This window comes from Melospiza melodia, chromosome 4 (genome assembly GCF_035770615.1).
Source record: "Melospiza melodia melodia isolate bMelMel2 chromosome 4, bMelMel2.pri, whole genome shotgun sequence".
NCBI classification, from domain to species: Eukaryota; Metazoa; Chordata; class Aves; order Passeriformes; family Passerellidae; genus Melospiza; species Melospiza melodia.
Genome location: NC_086197.1, coordinates 58,163,339 through 58,179,233, shown reverse-complemented (window position 1 = coordinate 58,179,233; position 15,895 = coordinate 58,163,339). Strand labels below are relative to the sequence as shown.

Sequence of the window (15,895 nt, the reverse complement as noted above, 5' to 3'; positions counted from 1 at the left end):
TGGCAGAAACATATCTCAGTTTAAAGTCTTTCTAATTTAAGGCTTCTGCAGAAAACCTCTCTCAGCCTCTAGTACTGCACATTATTACACTGCTGCAATATATTTGGAGTTAACAAGGTCCATCCATCAACATGTGCCAATAATTTTTCTATATAATTAGTCAGGAATCCAGCATCTAAGCCTTTGTAGCTAATTCAGAAACTAGAGGAACTATTTTCACTTTTGCTGTGTCCTGTAAAATGTTATGCTGTTAAAGTACACTAGTTGTTCATTAATATACGCTATGAGAGACTCAGTAAACCAGTTTGTGCTAAGTGTATCTCTTTGCCTTTATCTCTCTAAAGCACCATTTGCACAAAAACAAACTAACAAAAAAAAAACAAAAAAACAACCCAGTAGAAATCAATCAACTCTTTTTTACAGTTAGGATTAAATTCCATTCCCGATTTCATCAACCAAATTTCCAGCATAGCTATTTACATGTACCCTAGGTATTTAAGCTCCCAGAGCACTCAGCTGGGATCTAGCCAATAAAAACACGATCTAGTGTGTGTACCAACAAGAGTTCACAGAACAATTCACCTCACCCCAGTCCCCTTTGGTATTGATTTTCTTGCCTTAATGCAGGTATCTACCGTCACTGCAGATTCCTTAGGGCATCCCACCAGGCCTCCAGCTGCCACTCAGAAGAGTGCAGGTCTCCTCTATTATATGCCTGTACAATGCCTGCGCATATGCATTTCAAAGACACCTCTAAAAAACCCCAAATGACATTAGATTCCTACTTTTAAGTAACTGAATTGAATCCTGCAACTATCCTAAGCATGGTAGGAGATCAGGACTCTAAATCAGACAGAGATTCTTATACACAGAAATGAAAGCAGAGGTGTTTCAGTCCCAGATTTAATCTCACATCCAGCTCACTCTTAGAAACACTCTAGAAATCTTTTCTTAGCATCTAACATCAAATTCCAGTCTTACTAGCAGTAAATCCTGACTTGGTTTGTTGATTGCCCCTGCCAAAGCCACTGTTTAACTACATTTACCAAGAACTCTTGAGATTGTTTCTGAAAAATTCTAAGATTATTTACTATATTGAACACCATAACTCAGTCAAGGGTCAAGATTTCATAGTTGTGAAATACAAACACAAAACTCTGTCCCAAAGAGATAATGTTTCCCTCATTCTTCAAAGCCAGCTTTGTCATTACATGCCTTCCTTGTACTAATCCAAAGGTCTGGACATGCTTAGATAACCCTTGTGAAATTCTGGCATACTTATGACTTCACCACATCCCAATAAGTGTGCTAGAGAGAAAGCACATTTTTCCTTAAGTAGATTTTGATTCATTGGATTCATTCATTCATTCAGTGTTTAATCCACTTGTTATGTGCAAATCTATTTAATTACCAATATTTACTTTTTAGGTATTACTTCACAAATATTATTTCGATCGTCCTAATACCAATCTAGAAAACGCTATACCATCCTAAAATAGCATATCAAATCATGCTAATGAATAAATCTTTTAAATGCATAACAAAAAATGTCAGTACTAATCTTTAAAGATAACAATAAGATTTAAATAACTGCTAAATCATGTATAATAAAAATATTTTCATGTTCAGTCCGTAGCGAACATATATCAATGAAAGATATCACTTTGGAACTGCAAACACAGGAAAAGCATCAAAAAACACATATTGAATTGCTTTTTTATTCAAAAGACAAGTAAGAATTTAATCCTTCCATTAATGGAATTTGCATGCAAGTTCTGTAATGCTACCATGACTGACATGTTACACTATAAGCAGGCAAGGGATCATTCAACTATTTCTTACAACGTTTAGCCGAGGCAGTAGGGCAAAACTCCTTTCTCAATTTAACACCAAAATATTTCTTCAGCTTTGAAGTATACTCTACAATAGAAGCTTCTGACTTCACCTTCTTTTACCTATGGGATTTGTGTACATAGCACTATCATAGTCTTAAAAAAAGTTAATTCTCACAGTACTCGGTACTATGGCAGAGCTAGTTGCCCCATTTTACAGATGCTGAGCAAGGGTATAGATCTTTCCCAAGGGAGAGATGTGTGGTTTTTTGAAACAATGAGAACCAATGAGCCTAAGGAAATTCTGCATTTGGCAAAACCTGGCAAATTCCAGCTGCCCTATATAATGTAGAAACTGGTTTCACTTACAATATATCATGCAGAAAATGTATGATAGAAGAGAGAACTGCACCTACATTCTCAAATTCTAGTTAGCACATAAAATACAGACTTATCAAAGAAAGCAAGAGGCTGCAGCCCCTTCCCCCAGGCTCATCTCACATATTTAACACCATGGGAGTTCGCTTCTATGGCCACTTAAATCCCTCATTTTGATACTTGCCCAGATGATTAAATTCTTTAAATTCTCTGATCAACTCACTCTTTCTTCAGAAATTTTCCTTTCTTCAGCTTCCTTCTAAAATCTCATTCTACACACTCATTTTCCCTTTCATAGAATGGTTTGAGTTGAAAAGAACCTTTAAAGGTCATTAGATCCAAACCTTCTGCAATAAGCTAGGACATCTTCAACTAGACCAGGTAGCTCAGAGCCCCATCCAATCTAACCTTGAACACTTCCAGGGATTGGGCATCCACAATTTCTCTGGGCACCTCTCTTCTTTTGTTTTCTCCTATCTATTGTTACATTCCTTCCAAATCTACTTATATTACTCTAAAAAGACCTAGACAGTATCCAGTTGATTCCAGTTCTATTTGGTGTTCTAAAATTTGATTTTCTGTTTTCTCTGTGGTTTTGTCATCAAGGTCTCTCAAAAAGACTCCCTCATGGTCCCATCTCACACTGACTTTACAGTCCCTACATCCCTCTCATTGTCCTTGAATACATTCAGTTTTAACCTCTGTCCTCTCTTTCAAATGCAACTTTCACATGACTTTTTTGGTTTATGCCTTTTGCCTCGACATTCCAGCATACCATCTCTGTTTCTATCTTTGTCCCTTTTGCTCATGTACATTTACATAGGAGACCAAAACATTCAAAATTTTCCCAGTAAAATATAGTCTGAAACAGGACAGGCTTCCTTGTTTTCTCCTGTCCCCAGTGTGATTTGCAGAAATCACCAGTTCTGATACATTCTCATCAGTCAATGTTGCTGTCAAGAATTATTTGATTTATAGGATCTGAGCTAAGGTGATCAAGTAGCCTTGAAATTGCAAAAACTGGAGATTACAATTACAATCTGTGTTTGATTTATCTATGTCACCTAGAAGTGCAAGACTACATTGAATTATTACTAGAATACTGAATCAATTATTCTGTCAAGCTTCAAAATACCATGTTGAAAAAGCTGAAGACATATTTTCTTTTTAACAGGGTAATATAATTTTCTCTTTTTTAATTTCACAGAACTTTATCTTACAACAACGATTAAAAATAAAATATAGGCAGTTTTAGTACCCATCTTGACATTCTTGATTTTACTTGTCAATATTTTAATTAAGTTTAAGAGAAAGCAGAAAATACACAGAGGCTGGCACCTAATATATCCCAAGCAGCCACAACAGGAAGCTTGCAGGACCATGAGACTTAAAAAAAATTAAAGAAAAATGCTTTCACTGTTTTTTACTGTAGATTCTTTACAACTGATTTTAATGACATCATAGTGTCAAAGTCCTAGCAATTTCTGTTTGATTGATTATTAATTTAGAGAAAGACACTGCTTGCATCCTGCATGACCAGAAAATGCATATTACTTTAGAGTAATCTCACAGTCCCTCAGAATACTTGGATCACTCCCCTGCCAGTGCCATGCTCAGGAATGACAGACTCAGCTCTTTTGTGTAGCCTGTGGTCAGGAAGCTGTGCTGTGTGACTCTGGGGGCCATAGAGACACAGTGCTTTCTGCTCTCCTCTGCATGTTATCCTACCTCTGCCTTGAAAGTCTCCCACTGGAGTAAGTACTTACAGTTCAGAGGGTTGCTGCCCCTTCTACCTGTGGTCTTATCTCAGATGAGAAACCACACAGGAAATAAATAAGAGAAAATGTTGATCTGCCTCAGTTTCTATTTTCCTTGCCTTCTACTTTTATTTTAGTTGCAACCATATTGCAGCTGTGGGTTTTGAGGAGCAGCAATCCTGAATGCCAAAAACTGCAACACCTTTGGAGCAGTTTCCCTCCTTGGTAGGTGTGACCAGATTTTAAAGATACACAATTACACCTATCCTGGGAAAAAATTGCTTGAAATGAGATCCAGACAGCAAGAGATAAATGTGATAAATAAGAGGAATGTCTCATTCCTCAGATATAAAAATTGTCTAGCTTTCAAAGATTAAAAGTGTTATTTTCACTGAAACAGTTGGAAAATGGATGTAAGACCATATTCTTCAAAAAAGCTCAGCTTCCAGCTGCTAGTAACATCCTCCTTTCCACCTGCAGATTATGAAAATTACTTGTATAATGATATTTCTATATCATAAATTTGAAGGGTCAAAGTGATGGCTGTTTTTTCTAAGCTGCATGCTACAGACGACATGCCCGTGTGAAAATGTGCATTATCAGATGATGATAAAGGGTGACTGTGTAACTAAGGTGCTCAAAACCCCCATACTAACAGAAACAAATGAAAATGCTAAGAATATAATGTAAGAAACGCATGAAGGCACAACAGATAAGGCTTTAATCTTCCATATTTTGAGTGTGTTCTGTTGCCAAGTATCATGTGTACTAGGGCAGGGCTACTGGCATGGATTTGCTCACACCCCTACAATTAAACTTCATTAGGTGTCAGAGAAGGGTCTTCAAGGCAAAATTATCTACCAGGAATGGTGCTTGCTCTATTCAAATCACAAATAAGGCCTGACAGTGGATATGCTTGGAGAAAGAAAATTGTACACTACCAAAATTATACCCGGGACTGTGTCCATAATTCAACAGCGTAGATGACAACTCTGCAGAGCTAAAGCTCATTTTACTAGCATAGATGCTCCTTTCAGTATCTGAACTGCCTTTAAAAACAGTAGTTCACCTGTCTGTTACATATTGGAAAAATGTCTGTTCATATAGGAAAAATGTTCTACATTTCTGCCTGATTTGTGTTTATACTGAATCGGGAATCACAACCTTGAAAATTCCTCCAGGTAAGAAACCAATTTCAACCAAGAAAGACACATGCATGTACAAACGACATTCTAAAACTTAACACTCCTCACAACAGTGTGTTATTCTGCTTTAATTTATACTTGTGTTTTAGTATCCTGTTGAACTGTAATTAAATGCACTAACACACACTGTTTGCTGTTTTCATTAGTACCACGTACTGGCTAGATGGGTTTATGTTTTCTTATTAGACCTAATTAAAATATATAAATAGAATTATGTTTTATAGTTACTTGTCAAAGGAGATCTCTTACAGTGCATCTCTTTAATAATATTTTGTTTAATGTTGTTATTAAGTAGTCACAGAGTTTCCATTATGCTCCAAGGATTTTTTTTTTAATATTCTCCTTTGGAGCTGTAACACATCTTCTGACCATGAATGCTGTGGTAAAACAGGTGAGTGTGGGGGGATGTGTGGTGGGGGAAAGGGGTGTGTAGAAATCAATCCTTAGAGATAATTCCAACCATATCCTTTTTTTGTGTTTAGTACTCAGTATTCCAGAATAAAATAATTTCATAATGTCTGCCCTATTTTCAGTCATGCTAGCCACATCTTAATGGCATTGACAGTATACCTCTTACTCTGCTTTATTCCTTTTTTTTCAAGGGCTATTTAGGAGCTTTATTTTTTATTCAACATCATTAGAATAAGAAGACATCAAACTGGGTGCAGTAGATTTGTACAGACATTCCCTGTCAAAGGGAGAATAACCTGAAATATATTTACATAGAATCAAGGTCACTGACTGCTGACAACCACCTTAATGTGCTTGCAGCCCTAAGAGATACACACAACATTGGAAACAATATTTTCCAAGGAAAATCTCTAGACCAGGCACAAAAAGCATGAGCACTAAATCTACTCATGTGTGGACTGTAGAATATATTTTTATTTTAGAGGGTTTGGAGAATGCTCAGCACTTCCCAGAAGTTCACAAAAGCATGTACACAGGAGTAGCTTTTACCTTGGATATGATCCCCCACAAAATCATAACTCTCAGTAAAGTTTTTTGGGTTTTTTTTAAGTCTTATCTGCCTCTTGTGCTAAGCACAGACAGGGCACAAAGTCCAGCACCAAAACACGGCAGCAGCAGAAGTGTGCACCTGAAAAGGAAGCACCATGTGCCTGCACAGCCTTCCTTCACAGTGATTTTCCTGGTTGAGGAAAATCAACCTGGCTGAGCATGCTGTAAGTGGAGCTAAGCACAGAAAGCAGCTCATAGGACAAAGAAGGTCCTTGCATCCCCACTGTCCTGTGATATCATTCAGAGAGTGGAGAGGATTTATTGCATACAATTGTTCTCCAGCCCTCCTTTTTGTGGTAAAATGGAACAAACCAGATTTTCTCTGTGTGTGTGTTGCAGAACAAGTTCAGTAGATGCAACACGGAGTTCTCATGGTGCTGTGTACTGGTGCAACAACCTCCAGCAGGGATTTCACTAAGCTGGCAGAGACAGGGATGTGCCAACTCAAGCACACTGTGACAAGGCGTGCATTTCATTTGTGAAGAACAAGGAAACCACAGCATGGCGCTAGTATAGGGGAGGAACCAGGCAGAAATAGTTTCATTGTTTCAACATGGGGAACCCGTCACACTAATCCCCTTGAAAAATTCTGTTTGTGGAACCATTCGTTCTGAAAATTTATTTTATGGAACTGTGATTTTCCAGTTTCCACTCAGACGATTTTTGTTTGTTTGTTTGTGTTCAAAGTAATTCCTGCCCCTGCCAGCAAAAAGAATAATTTCATTGAATGTAAATCATTATCACTTTTTAAATCAGCTAGGGAGGCTCTGGAGCACACATCTCCAACAGTCAGTCTGTCCATTCATGTCCTGGTCCTGGTCTTTCCCTGTGCCTCAATGAACCACAAACAGGTTTGACGGGCACACTGCACATGCAAAAACTGCCATACACATGGTAGCCCAAACAAGTGGCATAGGTCTATCAAAGGCTACACATGTCCTGCAGGATTCTGCTAGAAAAAGGAGACAATTTCCTTTGCCTGCTAATGTTTAAACTATTAGCTACTACTATATTCATAGATGTCCTAGCCAGATAAATGAGGAGCCATAGATCGAATTCCAACTTTGCTTACCAAGGTTAAAAAAAGATAAATGGGGAAAAAAATTTGATTCCTGTAAAGCACATCCATATTGATAAGAAAAAAAAAAGATATTATGATGAATAGATTTTTGCAGATCTTAGCAATAAAACAAGAAAGAACAAAATTATAAAATTTCATCATGTCAGAAACACTGAAATTCTTTGTTTCTTTGTCCTCCTACCAGAAACTCTCTTAATAGCATTGAAACAACACTTTTAGGAAATTGAGTTATTCACATAAACTAGGGAAAACACTAATCCATTATAAATAAAATCAAAGCAACTTTTAAATAATCCACATTTTGACATCAAAAGCTGTACCTACAGTAAGCCATTTGAAACATACCTTAAAAAGACAAGAAGACAACATGCAAATGCTGGACTACATTTAATAACTAAATTTAAAGGTAGGAAGTCAAAATTCAGTTTTATGAGAATTGGCCCAAGACCCACAAGTAAGTAACACTGCCAAAAGAAACACTCTTATAGGGAAAAAGGTGCTCTTTCTCCCTCTATGGATACAGTTTATTTTTTCAAATGGAGCTGAACAAATAAATAAGGAGAAGTCTATTAAACTGAGTAGGTAATAAAAAACATACATGAAGCATCACAAGCAGTTTAGTTTTTTTCAGGCTTCATCCAGACTAAGAGCTGCAGGAACTGTGATAGAACAAGCTCCATTTTACTGTCACTTTCAAAAATTACAGTCTGATAAGGTAAGAAATATTTTACTCTTTGTACTAATGTAACTAAGTTAAAACCTGAAGCAGACTTATCTACTTGTTCTACTATCCAATCTTATTTTGGATCCCATGTGCTGTGAATATACACAGCAGCATTTGTCCTTAATTTCAAAGTGTATTATTTTCTCAAAGTCTCTATTAACTAGCAATTCAAGAGTTAAAAACTTAGTAAGTCTCATCTGGACAATCAGAAAAAAAAAACAAAAACAAAAAAACCCAAAAGATCAAGCAATTCCAGACCTGAGCTAAATTCTGTTTACTTCTTTTCTGCATATATGCAACTTTTTTAAAAAGTTTTTTTTTCAGAGACTGACCACAGGAAAATTTGAAAAGAAGAAATTTATTTGCAAAAGACTAGATCACAAGTACAAGCCATAGCTAAGGTGCACAAATAGAAGAGCACAATGATCCTTGAGATACTGTTAAGTTTGCCAGCCTCAGGACTGAATGTAGCAGAGGTGGGTGGCATGGTGGCACTGAACTTAATACTCAAATACCTCCAGGGATGATCATTCCACAAGATGTGATCCACTCCTGTGTGTAATCACCCTTTCTGTGAAAAAATTCCCCGTTATGTCTAGCCTAAACTTCCCCTGATGCACCTTAAGACTGTGTCCTCTTGTCCTGGTTGCATAGAAACACAGTGTTTCTCGTCACTTCTGGTAAACCAGTATATGTGCAATCCTACAGAAAAGATAAGTAAGGCTACAAATAAAAATAAATATAGGTGTTGAAAGACCAGACTTCCCAGGCAGTTCCATCCAAGCTGCCAAAGCCTGCCTCATGCAAAGATGGCTGCTGAAGCATTTCCCATTCTGCCTTTACTGGCACTTTCCTGTGCTGGATGCACAACACATGAAAATAGGAAAGAAGTGACAGCTGTTCTGGAAATCTACATGATCCTTGGTTTAGATCTCATAGAAATCAATTTATTTTGCTAGAAAAATGAAAAGAGGCCTTGGCAGCCAACAGAAAATTAATTATTTTGCATACATTGTGTAACAGTATTCATTAGTTTTACATGAATGATGAGAGGTCAGTCAGGAATAGAATCCCATTGTGCTACCCCTTCAAAGAGCTTGCCATGTAATTGAATGGAAGAAAGGAATTAAATATGCAGGCAGAATGAACACTAATGGTTAGCAAACAGCGCATTGCAAATATCTACAGCTCCTTTGTCTAAATTCTTCAGTTGAGGTCTTAGGGGAAGGTGATTAGATAAAAAGCAAAAACAAAGAAAATAAAGAATACTGGGGGATGTGCATAAAACATGAAAAAAAGGAGAAGCATAAGGGGATCTGAATGCTACAGTGTATCCAGCTTGTCGTGTATTAGCACAGAGACTTAAAACATACATTTTGCCTGTCTGCTGCTGTTTTCTGTACAGGGAGCATGCCATGTGTAGGGCCACGTGAGAGACATTTTAGGAAATGTGGTAAAGTTCTGACCATATATATCACAGAGCTAGCTTTTGTTCTGCAGAACGATGAGAACACTGTGAGTCAGTAAATGAAATAATTTAAATTTGAAAATAGCTCCCCCGAATCTGCTGAATTCATTCAGAGTTAACTAGCAGGAGAGCATCACCATGAAGTGTTCTGGGTCCATCTGTTGGCAATATCATGATGGAAACAGCTTTTTAAATGCTATTTTCAATAAGCTATCACACAACAGCTTGTTTCAACAATATTTCATTACCTTTCTGTTTGTTTGCCGCCTACTATAAAAAACAGCTTGGAGGGAAGGAGGCATTTCAGTACTATAGACTGATGTAGGGTGGGAGGGACAGAGACACTACAGAAACAAGCAAAATGAGAAACAACTATAAAAATAAAAAATAGAAGAAACTGTAATTTTAGACTCTCTACAATCTAGACTTAAACCAGCATGTGGAACCTGAACTGTGGTGGTGTCAGAAGGGGATGGTCTGCACCAGCCTGTCAATGGAATTATTGCAAAGTGACAGTGTCAGCCACAGGAAGCCAGTGGCTCCTAGACAGAAATGGCAAGTGCACCTAGTAACTGCCTTTAATTCTGCAAGACCTTCTCAACTGTGCACTCTAATGAGAACTGAAAGGAAAATTCACCTCCAACACTGTGACACAGTCACTTGTGTGGTACCAAAACAACCTGGCCTATACTAGTCCTAGGAAAATACAATGTGTCCATCAGCTTGCTCCTCAGTGTCAGTGACATACTGATGGTACAAAGCCTCCATCCAGAGAGGCTCGGCTGCAGAGACCAGCTTAGTAATAAAGAACAGATGGCTGCACTTGAACCCAAAATTAGTAGGAGATGAAGTTCTTTTGGTTCACATTAAAAAAGTTTCACAATTAATCAATTCAGCATGTAGTTGTCTGAGCTAGCTTTGGCACACCTAATGTCATGGCTTTTTAAACAAGGAAATAGATCATCCCAAGGTTTCTTCTGACTCATCCCATGATCCACAATTTTAAAATAAACTCCTCTGTGCTGATTAACTCTGTATTACTGATTCAAGTTCTAACATGTATTTACTTTAAAGCTTTGGTTTTAAAGAGATGCACTCCTTAAAGAATTAAATGGAGCACTCAAGTTTCCCGCACATTATGCATCGCATCTTGTTTCCCAAACAGTATTAGAAATATGGAAGTTCATAAGCAATACTGCACAGGAAAGTAAAAGAAAAAATACTAGAAAAATACTATAAAATCAAAATATAACCTTGAAAAAAAAGTAAGAGTATGGAAAAACCAAAATACTGCATAAGGAGTTGATTCATTCTTAGTGCTATAAAAAATACGTACAGATACCTCTCTGTACATTTGGGCTCATTTATAAAATATTTTATCTTCTGCTGCTACTAAGATGATTGTTAAGAAGACAAAGTATTTTGTGTCCTGTTTATGTCTTTGACCTACTCAAAAGCATAAAGCCATAACATCCTCTCAGAATACATGCATCACAGCCTGCTATTGAAAGGAGAAATACAACAAGAAAGGGGATGCTTCTGGTGAGCACCTACCTGAGGACGTATGACTTTCACTATGTTTTTAAGTGCAGTGTCTGGTGATGGAGGAGAGCAGTCAGGTGTTGGGCCTGTGGAGCTGTTTCTATGGTTACCAGATCCTGGTGCGGTAATTGCTACCTGAGGTGCATTATCTGTGAAAAAAAATAACATCTATGTGAAATTACAAATACTTTGTGTATTTTAAAGTAAAAAAGAACTTTGAAAACAGAAGGTTTCTCAGAACACTATTTAAACTTATAAAATCTAATAGAATTTAAATACATTTGTCAAGGAATATATTGCATAGCTACACTTATTTTTTCAGCCCATACATTCATTCTATGTTAAGACAAGATAGAGCATTCTCTCGGTACCTAAACAAAAGGAGGTAGAAACCAAGCATGAATACTTTACTTTCATTACCTTCTTTACTACATTGAATGAATTCAAATATTATCACTATAACAGGGGTGGCTTGAAAAGAAGGTTTATAATGCAACTTCTAGCTCATCCTGGAAAATCCTAACACATATGACCAAGCTCTACATATATCTTTGTGTTACACAGACAAAGAACACTAATACCTAATACCCATCATTGACAACTTGGCTTAACATTGTGATCAGCATAACTGATCAGCTAAATTACATGAAAACATGCTCAGTTTCTCAGGTAAAATTTGCATCTTCCATAGAGTTCTGCACGGCAATAACTTCCTTTCCAGCAGTACCTCAGCTATATAACCTAAAGCTGGCTTAAAAATATCTGCACACCTGCATGTGTATGGGAAACTGCATGGGAAACTGCTCTTTGGACATATTTTGATCTTACCATTCTATGGCACTGGGATGAACCATAAAAACAATTTAAAATATAATTCTTACCTTCTCTAAATGTTCTTAATGCTGTTTGATCAATGTAAATTTAGTGAAAATCAGATCAGAGGGTAGAGAGGACTATGAAAAAGCTTCTCAGCTGTGAGAGCACCCAATCATTGGAATGACTTAGCGAAGGCCGAAAACTCCACATTTCTTCAGGCCTCTACAATTGTATCAGTAAAGAAATGCTTTAATTCAGATTCTGGGGAAAGTGCCATTGCCTGTGCATGGTGGTTATTACATTGTCTGTGAATTTACTGAGCACCTTTCTTTGTGAGTTACAAAGATGCGCTCCATGCTCCTCGATGTGCTGTTACACCTGAAGCACTGCATCAAGACAATGATGTCAAGGATCACGTCTGTCGGCCTCAACTGACAGCCTGCAGGGTTCACAGAAGAAAGCACGATTTTTTTTGTGATTGAGGTAGTTCTCCAATATGTGCTTCCACTATGTGGACAAATCCACGCCTGAAAAACCCAAGCATAATAAGCAAAAGCAGCTCTCTTAAGCTGGAGAATTTTTGACCAACTTCTACAGGTACCCACATGAACTCCTCCCTCTGCACAAGTGACAAATGGCTCAGTGAAAGCCATGACGAAGCTGCTCTCTCAGTCCTACTAACCTGAAAGAATTCCTTGGAAGGGTAACAGAGATATTGAAAAAAAGGAAATACCCAGTTACATTAACAGAGATCATATAGGATAAAGGGGAATAGTTTCAGGAAACTTGATGGCCTTTCCAGCTTACAGATACTTTCATAGCATGAGTGATTCTAGGAAATCTGCAGGATTCTTCCAGCAGAAACACTTCCAAAATGGAGACATCCTGTAGATAACCTCAGGTGTTACCTTACAGTGTGAATACACTCTGCTACAGAAACAGAGAAGTCCAACTTTTTTCAAAAGTATCTCATTGAAATTGCCAGTCCAAAAGGTATGCAGTCTTACCACACAGATGAGTTCCTCCTAAATCATCATAAATGTGTACAGGAAGCTTGGATCAGAAGTAATTTATTTAATAAAGTAATAAATGTGTGTTGATAAAATGTATCAAAACCAATTTAAACACAGCCTTAGAAAAGAACTGAAAATGAACTCTCACAATAACATAACTGACATGGAAGAATTTTGATAGCATTTCAGAAAGCCTTAAGTCTCTCATATTCTTTCCTGCCTGACCTGGTGTCTAACTTTATAATGTTGTTCACATGCACCATGTAAATGAGTATTCTGTGATATGAAAGCCCAGCTCATCAAAGAAGGGATAGGGATTTGGCAAGAAGAGAAACCTCTAAAGCATTGCCATACTCTGAAAATTTCATAGTGAGGACAAAGGCTAGATATACTCTGAAAATCTCATAGTGAGATAAAGGCTAGAGTAACACCTTAAGTGAGCTGAAAGTCTTCATGTCTTTTGCTCCAGGCTATGAAACAGCATCTCCTTTCACTCTGTGGACGGACAGAATATCATCAATGAACCTCCCTTACTGAGGAATCAGAGAGTTGCTCTAAGAGACCCTTGCCCTCTGTTGGGGGAGCCACCAAACAAGGGACTACACTATTGTCAAGAAATGTGGGAACACAGGCACCATATACAGGAAGGTAAAAAATGAATTCCTGAGTAAGAAATGCTCCACATGAATCCAGCTAAGTGCACTTATTTACTCACTGGTGCGAGAAACAAACAGGATGATTGTCTCTGACAAACAGCTAAAGCTATAAAGAACACAAACTCCTCCATACTCCAGCAGTCCCTGCCTTTCTGTACCTATTTCCCTGTGAGCCTGTGCTTAGCACAACTGCCCTTGAGCTACTCAGCACATTAAAGTCTTGCAAGTGAAATCAGGCAGTCTTGCAGGTGCAGATATTATCTAGATATCTCAAGGAGGGATCACTCAAAGGGCACATCCTAAGAAACACAGATTGGTGTCAAGAGTAACAAATGCAGTTGTCTGCCCACCAGTTTATTCTGTTTCAAAGCCTTGTTGATTGTCACCTCAGCTCAGTTTAACCACACTTCAAATATGCAGAAAAGGGTAACAAGGAGTCAAGCTGCATGAGCAAGGTTTTGGTCTTTTCATAGGAAAGACTTCTTTGGTTGACCCTGTTCAGTAGTAGCTCACTAAACGCCAGGTTTTCCCCCTTCACATGTGCCACATGAGCGGCATTGAATCGACTGTGAGTGACATTCTTGGAGAGAAAATTTACTGGAAGACATACAGGAGGGGGAACAGGGCTGTTACGTGCCCCACAAGACAGAGCTGAGAAAAAATTCTCAGGCTACAATGTGTAAATACAACCATAACCAATTCAGCAATATACACAATATGCAGCAACCTCAGAAAAGATTAGTTACAGATTTTCTTTCCCAGCAAAATTAGGCAGCAATACAAAAAAAAAAAAAAAAAAATGTTTTTACAGCCTGAAACAAACCTTTTCAAAAAGAAGCTATAAATTCTTTTTTTAAAAATAAACAGCCCAGAAAAACATCCAACTGTTCAGTATTTCACACCTTTCCTTTTTTCTCAAGGGGCTAAGTGTCTGACACGTAATGATTTCTTGTAAACAATTTCTTTATTGTGGACAGCTGTTTATTTTCACAGTAGGATGTTCCCATTAGGCAACCAACAATGATTTACTACCTGGGTCTGCTCCATCAGAGAGAGAACAACACCATCAAATTAGTTCCTGCAACCAATTTGTAGGACCTGTTTATGTATACAGTACTTATAGTTTCATTAAGAGTATCGTGGAATTTATTTTCTTTGGAATTAAATAATATAAAAATGATTTTTAAATTTTCCTGGTGACAATACTAAGGCAATTTTTCCCCCCTTCAGATAACTATGATGGCAACACTGCAAGTTTCAGAAAAACATTTCATGGCAAAGAGAGCTTGGAAACTTAAGAAACTACCAAATTTACCCAGGAAAGTTTAGCTCTCATGCTGAATTTCTGATAGGTGCTACAGATGGGGACAACAGGGAAGTAGTTACCAACTGTCATTCCCTTCCAGTTCCTGGCTCACATTGCAATAATCTAGATGTTTCTGTGTAAGTCACATAGCATCAGGCTCCAGGGATCATCTAGCAGCTAAAAACTAATGAACTGCAGCATGCTCTAACAATACTCCTTCCTTCCTTCCTCCATCACACATGAGACGTTGTCACAAGGTCTATGTAATTCGAGCTTATTCTGATTTTTGAAAATGCCTAAATGCTTACTGAGGACTTGACATTCTCCATTTTCTTTATTTCAGGGCAAAGGAAATAGAATAGAACAAGGAAAATGCATTAATGTGGTCTTTTAGTATATTGTAAGAGCAAACTAAGACATTTTTCTACAGCTGTCTTCTAAAATGTCAGACAAAAACAAAAATGTCAACTGTTTAACTGAGATGGTAAAAAAAAAAAGCCATATACAGGAAATTTTGCCTTTTCCTGTGCTGTGTGACATCAGTCATTGGTTTCACATGTATTTTTTCTCAGGGAGCACTGCACAGAGAAAAAGGCCCTCATGGATAATAAGAGACCATAACACTGGAGTTCAACAAGTGCTTCATTGACATTTTCATCCCACTATGTATGTGCTGTGAGGACAAACCACAAACCACTCACTGAAACTTCTCAAAGGGATTATTTTTTCTCATAATGCATTCAAAGAAAAGGCACTATGTGTATACAAAGCCACAATATTAACTATCAGGCAAGACTAAGTACACCAACCAGAACACTTCCTGCATCCCAGCAAGCAAAATATCAAAAACCAGACACAGCCATGTTCCAGAAATATAGTTCTAATTAGATTTCACCTCAGAAATAAATCTTTAAAATGGAACACACAGTTAATCTAGTTTTCTACTTTCATTGCAGAAACATGCTAGCATCTTTATCAAAATTTACAGTTATGTCTGTATTAGCTATTATATCAGTTATTTCTACAACTCAGTGTAATGGCAATGGATCAGCAGATCAAAAGCAGTTGTTCTGCATGACACTCCATTTAGATTATAT

General features: G+C 37.5%; 1 protein-coding gene across 9 annotated transcripts in view; it reads right to left on the bottom strand.

Moving 5' to 3' along the window:
- Nucleotides 1-15,895, bottom strand: part of ANKS1B (ankyrin repeat and sterile alpha motif domain containing 1B) — a 407,265-nt gene that overhangs the window by 256,307 nt on the left and 135,063 nt on the right. For all 9 annotated transcript variants that reach the window (XM_063154820.1, XM_063154817.1, XM_063154828.1 and 6 more), the window contains exon 11: nt 11,020-11,156. In XM_063154820.1, coding sequence (XP_063010890.1) covers nt 11,020-11,156 — 137 coding nt within the window. The remainder of the gene's footprint in view (nt 1-11,019; nt 11,157-15,895) is intronic.